At 37.0% G+C, this 9,444-nt stretch overlaps 2 protein-coding genes across 3 annotated transcripts; one reads left to right on the forward strand and one right to left on the reverse strand.

The window, feature by feature from the left end:
• The first annotated feature begins 1,441 nt into the window (after positions 1–1,441).
• LOC120258173 (putative glucuronosyltransferase PGSIP8) lies at positions 1,442–5,752 on the forward strand. Of its 2 annotated transcripts, XM_039265528.1 has the most exons (6): positions 1,881–2,011; positions 2,873–3,073; positions 3,408–3,666; positions 4,421–4,622; positions 4,713–4,860; positions 5,004–5,752. In XM_039265528.1, the coding sequence occupies exons 2-6, from the start codon at positions 3,033–3,035 to the stop codon at positions 5,539–5,541; spliced, it is 1,188 nt and encodes a 395-aa protein (XP_039121462.1). In that variant the 5' UTR covers positions 1,881–2,011; positions 2,873–3,032; the 3' UTR covers positions 5,542–5,752. The 2 variants fall into 2 exon arrangements, with proteins under 2 accessions (XP_039121461.1, XP_039121462.1); XM_039265527.1 differs by lacking the exon at positions 2,873–3,073 and having other exon boundaries at positions 1,442–2,011.
• A 144-nt stretch (positions 5,753–5,896) lies between these two features.
• Positions 5,897–8,294, reverse strand: LOC120258176 (putative pre-16S rRNA nuclease). The gene is made up of 6 exons (XM_039265529.1): positions 7,924–8,294; positions 7,797–7,856; positions 7,596–7,708; positions 6,630–6,698; positions 6,233–6,284; positions 5,897–6,115 (listed from the first exon to the last, which is right to left on the reverse strand). Exons 1-6 carry the CDS (start codon positions 8,212–8,214, stop codon positions 5,954–5,956), a joined length of 747 nt encoding a protein of 248 aa, XP_039121463.1. The 5' UTR covers positions 8,215–8,294; the 3' UTR covers positions 5,897–5,953.
• Between the last annotated feature and the right edge of the window lie 1,150 nt (positions 8,295–9,444).

The following is a 9,444-nucleotide window of genomic DNA, read 5'->3' on the forward strand; positions in this document are numbered from 1 at the left end:
GATTTATTGGTATTGTATCTTTTTATGTAGAATATTTATGTTTTTAGTGAAAAGATTAGTTTTAACATCAGTTCATGTAAAATGAGAGAATAAATATATTAAGATATTAATTATATACATGTGCACGTCTTGACATTTAATTTGTCCACGTTTTGTCAATATATATATTTGTTTTATTAATTTTTAGATTTTTCAAATTGAAGCTAGTTCACGTGAAATAATTAGTTCAACCAATAACTTTATTATAAAAAGCAAATGTGAGACATTCATGAGGTTTTAAGTTCAAAGTCTTTAAAACACAATTATAATAACGAGATCTTAGTTATGGGTACAAGTTTATTATCTAAATCGTCATGTGAAAAGATCATTGGATGATCGATTTCAATGCGATACGAAAATAGCTATTGCTTAGATAAAAAAAAAAAAACATTTTCTAAGGCATGAATGCAATGTGCCAATGCCAGGGTGCATGCTCAAAGATTGGATTTTTCCATGAATATCAGGAACTATATGTAGTAGCCACCATATTCATGCATGTTCATTAGAAAGAAGTGACGAAATTGCTCCAAAGAACATGGGAACTCTTTGATATATGATAACATTTTTAAAAGTCCTCAAACTTTGACAAATATGCTTTGAGATGCGTTGGGGTTTAAATCCGAGGGTGAAGATGAAGCGAAGGACATGAGTTGTTATTGGTTGACCTTGTCGTTGGCGTGTGAAGGGGTGGGACCCGTTCCAGCCAAGGACTTAATTGTGTGGGGCCACGTAGTCGCCAATGGATTTTGAGTCCAATGGCGCGTGGGTAGAAGACGACTTGGCGTGCTGCTCCTTGGCTCATCGGCCACGCTGCTTTCATACACCATATAGTCTTTAATCACCGTGTACGGGTGGAAAATTGCCTATAACACCCACCCACTTTTTTTAAAATTTTTTTAATTTTTTTGTAAATAATTGACAAATATATATATATTTAAGGATTACTAAAAATATAAATAAATATAAAGACCTATCGGTTACCTTGATTTATGGATAATAATTTTAATTTTTTTTTTTAAAATAACAAATACCATCCTATAAGAAGATGTGAAGGGTTATATAGATATAGTGGTGTATTATTCAAAAGATGATTTAATGACTCTTATTAAAAATTTATAATGCCGCGAGTCAATGATGGATATTTTTCCACGTGTTAAAGCACGAATCACGAGGAAATCAGGGGATGCTATAATGGACTCATGTCACAAGGCAGTCACGTGATAACTGATATTTGTATGTATATATTATTATTATTATTATATTTCTATTTGTCGGCCTTGCTTTTTGTAGACATTTTATTTTACGAAGGTTATAACCTCACCCGCCATTTTTTCGTTTACAGCTCCCGTTTTATCTATAAAAAGGATTGGGAGGGCGTGCATTGTAAAGAAAGAGAGGGGTGAGAATAAAGGCTCCAAAAACCTTTTTTGGGGCACTTCCCCTCGTTGCCGCTTTAACCCCCCCCCTTCCCTCGACCTCGAGTCTGTGAGAGAGAAAGCCACAAAGAAAAAACAAAAAAGAAAGGAAATAACAACGAAGAAGCGCTCTACTACTCTTCTTCTCTATTTCCCTTCTCCTCTCCCTCCCTTCTTCTCTATATCCCCCTTTGGATCTTCGGCAATGAACCCTAGATCCCATCTCTTGTAGATTAAAGAGTAGTAGTTCTTGTTTTGGTTGGTTTGTTTGTAGTTTTGTTACTCGATTTGATAATGGAGCCGGGGCGGGGGATTCTGCGGCGATTGGTGGTGGTTCTATTGGCGATCTCGGCTGCAATTGGTGGTTACGCGGCTGAGGAGGATAGAGGGAAGAAGAGGCACGCTTATGCTGCTATGATGTACATGGGGACGCCGAGGGACTACGAGTTCTACGTTGCCACTCGTGTCATGATGCGGTCTCTCAGTAAGCTCGGTGTCGACGCCGATCTCGTCGTCATCGCCTCCGTTGACGTCCCTCTTCGCTGGGTCCGCACCATGTAAGTCTCTCTGTTCTCACCCTCTGATGTTCCTATTTGCTCGAAAATTACAATTTTTTTACATTTTTTTTCTTCTAATTTTATTAGTATTATTTTTTTTTTAAATTACTGGGATCCAACGGTGGGGAGGAAATCGGGATTCTCTGCTGTCTGATCGAATAGATTCATCGATCCGTACGAAATCCTTCCAGACTGGATGGGGTGTTCTTCGATTTGTCTTTTTCTTTTTATTTTTCTTTACTGAAGAAAAGAACCGATTTTTATCGGAGAAGAAGACGATGATGACCAAAGTCCAGCATTTTTTTTTTTAAATTTTTTTGAAGATTGCCCTTGCCCCGTTGCCTTTGGCCGGCTTAGTCCTTAACAATACAATTGTTTGGGTTTTTCTGTCATTTGATTACTTAAAAAATTAATTTTTATCTAGTTAGGAGTAGAAGTCCGGGAAGTTTTCTAGTTCAGGGACTATTGACTTTTAATTCCGCCGAAAATAGATGAAACGCGTCCAAAAAAATCTGTTTGAATTTCAGTTTGCCTTTGGATTTGAAGTTAATTACGGGCTTGCCACTGGCCGCGCTCCAACAAGATCCGGTGGTTCTTCGTGGAAGGACTCTTTTCGGTGTCGTATTGTCAACGGCCGTTGAAAATGTGTTTCTTTGAGTTATCACTTCTTTCTGGAATCGCTCTATTTACACACCGTTCAATTTATAGAAATTTGTTTGCTTTCGTTCTATTTGGGAAGATTTTATGATTCTATAGATGATAATGAGTGGATTTTTTAGTTTCTTTGTGTGGTTCTTGTTTATTTTTGAAAATAGAGTGTTAGATTGAATCATTAATGTTATTGCTTACTGGATTTGTCAGTGGTGTTGGTGTAATTCGGTTGGACTTTGGAGCCTGTTTATGTGGGGCTTTGGTGGTTGAGCACCATCAATAGGGGCTGTGAACCACAAAGTTGGATTTGATTGAACAGCTGGAGTGTATATGATCAATACTCATCCCAAACTTTATTTCTTGACTGGTTATGCACATATATCATATTTCCCATCAAAGAAAATGGAAAAGGTGGGGGTTCCTTTTTTTTTTTTTCAAGTGAAAAGATCCCTCTTTGAAATGTGTTAATCATTAAGTTCATACGAGATCCCTTGTGCTATGCTAAATCAGTTTTGAATTTGGGTGCAGATTCAGTATATGTTTTGATGCGAATTTGATTGAATTCACAACATTTTATATCAGTTTTCCTTGGTGACATTTGACATTCTGATTTTATTTTATTTTTGTTATATATATATATACATATGCTGATGCTATGTTTAATTGCCTATGTGTGAGCTTCAAGTTTTGGGTAATGATTCAACCTTTTTTATGTTCTGAGATGGGTTTTTTATTTTATGAACAGGAAAGAGGAGGATGGCATCAAAGTGGTCACTGTTGAGAACTTAAAGAATCCATATGAGAAGCAAGGCAACTTCAATACCAGGTTTAAGCTAACGCTTAATAAACTTTATGCTTGGAGCTTGGTGGCATATGATCGAGTTGTCATGCTTGATTCAGACAACCTTTTCCTCCAAAAGACTGATGAACTCTTCCAGTGTGGGCAATTCTGTGCTGTTTTCATTAACCCTTGCATCTTTCATACTGGTCTGTTTGTTCTTCAGGTGAGACAATCCATAAATTCATCCTAGTTAAATTTTTTGCATTCTTTAAATCTTGGTTTTATCTCAAGTGTCATGAGATATTGATTTAAAACTTTTCCATGCTTGTGGTCCATTCTTTTATTCGGTTTCAATGTTAAGGTCGATTTGTGATGCCGGAATAAACCAAGTGATGGGGCTGCAAGCGCATTTAAGACGTTTGTTTTTCTTGTTACAACTAGCTCACCTGTCTCTATTCACTTTTGGATTTTTAAATATATTGCCATTGGTTTATTTGTGTCAACCTACTACTGTTTGGATGTTTTGGTCCACTCTCCCATGTAGATCTCGAATCTGATGACTTTTTCTAACTTCCCAGTGGACAAGAATATATTTAGAGAAGAAAAACAAGGCGTGAATCGTGTGGGTGTGACTAATTTGTTACTTTATATGACTTGCATGGGCTCTTAGCTGGATATGCCTCTGACTGTTTTTGGAAAGCACATGCCTTGACTAAGTATATCACTTGCGTCATCATACGGATGCGCAATATAAGTGTTCTGGTGGTGTCTGAAGTTTATAGAGCTTGGATAAAGTGCTTTACCACTAACTATTACTGACTTAGCTCCGGTCAGCCATAACCTGAAAGCCCCTTTTTGGGCACAGTAGTTCTTACCATATAGTAATAGCTATATTTCCTCTATTTAATTTAACCTTTTTGTTTTTTCAGTGAATCCTATATTCCACTTCATGTTCTTTTTTTCAATTGTTCTCGCAGCCTTCACTTGATGTTTTCAAAAACATGCTCCATGAATTGGAAATTGGACGAGAGAACCCCGATGGTGCTGATCAGGGCTTTCTTGCCAGCTATTTTCCAGATTTGCTTGACCGTCCCATGTACCATCCACCAGTCAATGGTTCTAAACTCAATGGACTCTACCGTTTACCCTTGGGGTACCAGATGGATGCTTCCTACTACTGTAAGTCTTGGGGATCGTAATAAGTGTGGAAAGTTCTGATCTAATTATCATCATTATTAAACCATTATGTTCCTTTCAAAATAATTGCAGATTTAAAACTTAGGTGGAGCATACCATGCGGACCTAACAGTGTGATAACATTTCCTAGTGCACCATGGTTGAAGCCTTGGTACTGGTGGTCCTGGCCTGTCCTACCATTAGGCCTTTCATGGCATGAGCAACGACGGAGCAATCTCGGGTAAGCCTTATTCTATGCCATCTCAATCTTTAGGAAACATGGTCTGGCTCATTTTACATTTTATTAACATTTTGTATAACCGGATAATGCTTGTGTTAGTTCTCATCTTTTGCTTGGAAATGATTTGTGTAATATTATACCAGGTATAGCTCTGAGCTTCCAGTGATGCTGATCCAGGCTGTGATGTATCTTGGTATCATTGCCATAACACGTCTAGCGCGTCCTAGCCTGACAAAGCTATGTTATAACCGAAGAGCAGAGAAAAGCATTTCGATCTTACACTTGATGCTCAAGGGCTTGGCCTTATGGTCAATAATAGCAGCATACACTGTCCCGTTCTTTCTCATACCCCGGACAGTTCACCCTGTTCTTGGCTGGTCTCTCTATCTGCTCGGCTCGGGGGCTCTTTCATCAGTTGTGATCAATGCCTTTGTACTTCCACCACTTCCCGTCCTCACGCCATGGCTGGGTATTTTTGGAAGTCTGGCTGTGATGGCATGCCCTTGGTATTCAGATGGTGTGGTGAGAGCTCTGTCAGTGTTTGCTTATGCCTTCTGTTGTGCGCCATTTGTATGGGTAGCATTGATGAAGGTAATGTCTTCCCTTCAGAACTTGTTAGAGAGGGAAGCTTTTTTCCCGCGACTTGGGGAAACCACTGAGCTGCCCAGCAAGCTCTACTGAAATGATGCAAACAGGGGCGATGAGGTGTTGTGATGAATACAATATTACTTGCTGCTACTCTGATCTGATTCGAGTAACCTCAAATTCATTTTGACCATCTCAGCAATCGTCTGGTTTCATTTCATCAGTAACATTACTGTAATTTATTACTGTAATAGCATTGAAAATTTGGATGGAAGTGATTCGGGGTTCTTTGGCCCGTCCTGACACAGCTTTGGTTTTGACTCGAGGGAGGTGGTGTACCATTTTTTTTTTTTAAATTCATTTCCTTTCCATTATTTATTAATTAGCGTATATATATATGCATATTATAAGTGTTTCTTTTAACCAAACAAATATTTTTGGAAACTCTTGATTCAGTAAATCAGAATCACAAACAACTGGTTTATGTTTATTAATTGAAGTTGAACGTTTAGTCAGAGTCAGAGAGATGATAAGTATGGTAAATATCCTCCGAGAGGAAATCCAAGTCTCGGGCAGGGCCTTTCCGGATTTTGTCTTGTAGTTCTGCCTGCTTCGGAAGAACAAGCTCTGCTCCATGCCCTGACATTGAGAAATATCGCTGCAGCACCATCTACATGAAAGAAAAAAAAAAAAAAAAGGAGACAAAACACACCCAGAATTAGCTATATGTCAGGAGATGGGTACATGAGAACTAGCTTTATTTTCTTATTTATGGAGATTTAATTACCATGGCAGAATAAGCATCTATTTTCACCTGGCGAGAAGACCTTTTGACACCCCTGAAAGAGAGATTATGGTCAAATTTACATTTTGAACAACCATAGAAAAATTGAGACATTTTCCATTTCAATTATTACTCAGTAAAATTACAGAATCCCATGAGCAAAACACATCAAACCTTCGATAACTCAACTCAGTTTCCCTGATGATTCAATCTACAGGTAAGAAGTAGTTCGTTTCAAAAAATAAAAATAAAAACTTGGCAGCTGTTTCCTTATTAGAATGATTAGTATGAATAACACATAAAAATCAAGAAAACAAAGAACCATTACAGCAAGAATTAAGAAAAAAAAAGAAGTGAAATGCATAAATCACCCTTGGAACATATGAATGAAGCTACTCACATTTCAATCATGAAATCGAGGGCATCCACTGATGTACCGTGTTCATCCTGCAGATACACTCTCCACCCTCTGTGTATGTTGAAAAAAAAATAGAGATTAACCAATTTATGCAGAGACAAACAATGTCTCTCTTTTGATGACAAAAGTGAGTGGCTTTCTGCTGAAATGGTACAACTTATCATAAACCAAAATTCTAACTGTCTTAGCATAAGCCAGAAGAAACATTGACTCTTTCTGTCAAAACAATCAAAGGAACAGTTTGTACAATCAGATCATGAACCACCTTTAATTTTATGATTAAACATGAGCACTACATTCTTGGAATAATCTAAAGTTTCAAGGGGTGACAATTAAATTGCAGAATTAGAACCATTAACATTATAGGGAATCAAGAACTTTTCTGGTGTGGCATTTCATCTTCTCTTGAAGATTGCCATCATACATAAAAGCCATTACTGTTACACACATGAACAAAATTCTGTCTATTGTATGGTCATTATTCTGGATCCCATATGTTTTAAACCAAAAGAAACATGGGATTTGCAAAATGAAGGCAACAATATACTTTCAAGACCCAAACATACTCCTAATTAATATTTTTGCTTCAGACGAATATAGCTCTTCATTCATTGCACAATAATACCTTATACTAGACATTGATAGCATACAATTACCAAACAAGGGCCTTTTTTGCATCTAATGTAGCACAAAATCTTTTCACACAGTATACCTTAGTCCATATATATATTTTTAAAATATTTTTTATGTTTTGCTGTTTTTCCCTTCTTCTTTTGCTATGTTCCTCACGGTCCAAATATGAATTTGGTGGCCTCTTTTCTCCATGCAATGATTATCGGAAAAAAGAGGATTTTTATACGAAATCAAGTCAATAAACAAAGCACAAAAAGGAGAGATTTTGATGCCTTAGACTGTAACTATAAACTATAAAGCGAAGTGATTTATTACCTCTCAGCAGCTCGCACCGCCAGCCTTCCAGCGATGCTACGGACCTTGTTCGATTGCTGCGTTTCCTTCCCATCATGCGATTTTGGGAGCCCAATTACGAACTCATCGACCTCCTGATCATCCCCAACTGCCAAATCAATCAATCCCCGCGAGATAACACAGAACTAAAACAACAACAAATAGAGTCACAGCATCGAATACCTCTTTTGCCGCAATCTCCAGGAGTCGCAGCTCCAGCTTCTGACCACGGAGGTCCAATACCTAAAACCACCGAATAATAGATAAGAAGCCACAAATAACGGGAGTTCACGGAATTGGTGATGATTACGTTGAGCGGTCGAGGGGAGAAGCCTTTGCCAAGGGCAAGCCCGGTGCGGGAGTCTCCGAGGTCCACGCCAAGAGTGAAACCACGGGGCGTCCAGAGGGGATTCGTCTTGCGGCGTAGAGCATTGGGGAGGAGCTCCGTCTCGGTCGCCAATTGCTTGGAAAAGGAGGAGGAGGAGGAGGAGGAGGATACCTGAACGGGAACTCTAACGCTAACCCTAACCCTAATTCTAACTCTGGGATTGATGAGGAGCGGAGAAGAAAGCTGAGGTTTTGGGAGAAGGAGTTGCTGCATTCCGATGATAACCAAATCGTTGAAACGAAAATGATAACACTATAAAAAATATAAAAAAAAATCCCAAATTAAATGAATACTCCTCCTCCTCCTCCTCCTTTTCTTTTTTTTATTTCTCCCGTATTCTTTTTTATCTATAATTTTTTAACATAAAAAAAAACATTTATTATTATTTTTTTTCAAAACTATCCTAAAATGCTATTTAATTCTCTTCTTAGAATTAAATATGAAAAAAAAATATAAATTAGGAATAATTTTGAAAAAAAAACAAATTTTTTATAAAAATTTATAAAATAACTAAATTTATTGGTATATAAAATTCGGTTAATCACGACAGATAAAAACAAACGGAGGGAGTATTAAAATAGTGAATTATTTTACGAAAATTCATTTATTTATATTTATTTTTAAAATTATTATTAGAATAGTGAATGAATTATTATAATGTTTTTATTTCAATTTTTTTGACAAAATCGACAAATGACAAAGTAAAAAAATAAACATAGTGCACTAATTACGGTGATTTGACTGATTTTCTAGAGATAACCCATGCTATGTAATCCTGGAGGGGGGAATCAAAGGTAATTTTCAAAACTTTCATAATGATCCTGAATATAAATTATAATCTGAAAGGTTCAAACTCGAGATCGCTTAATCACAATCATAGGTGGTTACTGTTTGGTTAATCCACAGTTCTAGAATTATTTATATATGTTTTCAATAAACTTTTTACATATTTATTGTAGAATAATTTATATATAGACAAAATTTTACAATAAATATGAGTAAATTGTTAATAAATGAGAGATTATAATGTCGTATTAATTATCATAATTTTTTTTTAGCGTCTATAAGAGACCGGTTGTTTTTTTTAGGCTTTGTTTTGAGTGTGGGTGGGTTGTTACTCCACAACCAGTGGATTGTTGGCTGGGTTGTTCTGTGTTTCATCCTGTGGGGTTTTTGCTATTGGATGTGATTTATTTATTTATTTTTTAATTTTTTTTTACCTTAAACAGAAATTAATTAGGTAATTGGGAGCCCGAATATTTGGCCGTGAGGCACATGATGTTTGGAATGTCACGGGAGCTGGGCCTTCTTGTAAGTATGTCCATTTCCGTGGTACAAATGATTCCAAATGGACCCCAACAACAGTACCGCCAGCTATCTGCCATTTCGATCTTCCTTGGGACCCTTCCTAACGTTCATCTCTCTCTCTCTCTCTCTCTCTCT

Source organism: Dioscorea cayenensis, chromosome 4, assembly GCF_009730915.1.
Source record: "Dioscorea cayenensis subsp. rotundata cultivar TDr96_F1 chromosome 4, TDr96_F1_v2_PseudoChromosome.rev07_lg8_w22 25.fasta, whole genome shotgun sequence".
NCBI lineage: Eukaryota > Viridiplantae > Streptophyta > Magnoliopsida > Dioscoreales > Dioscoreaceae > Dioscorea > Dioscorea cayenensis.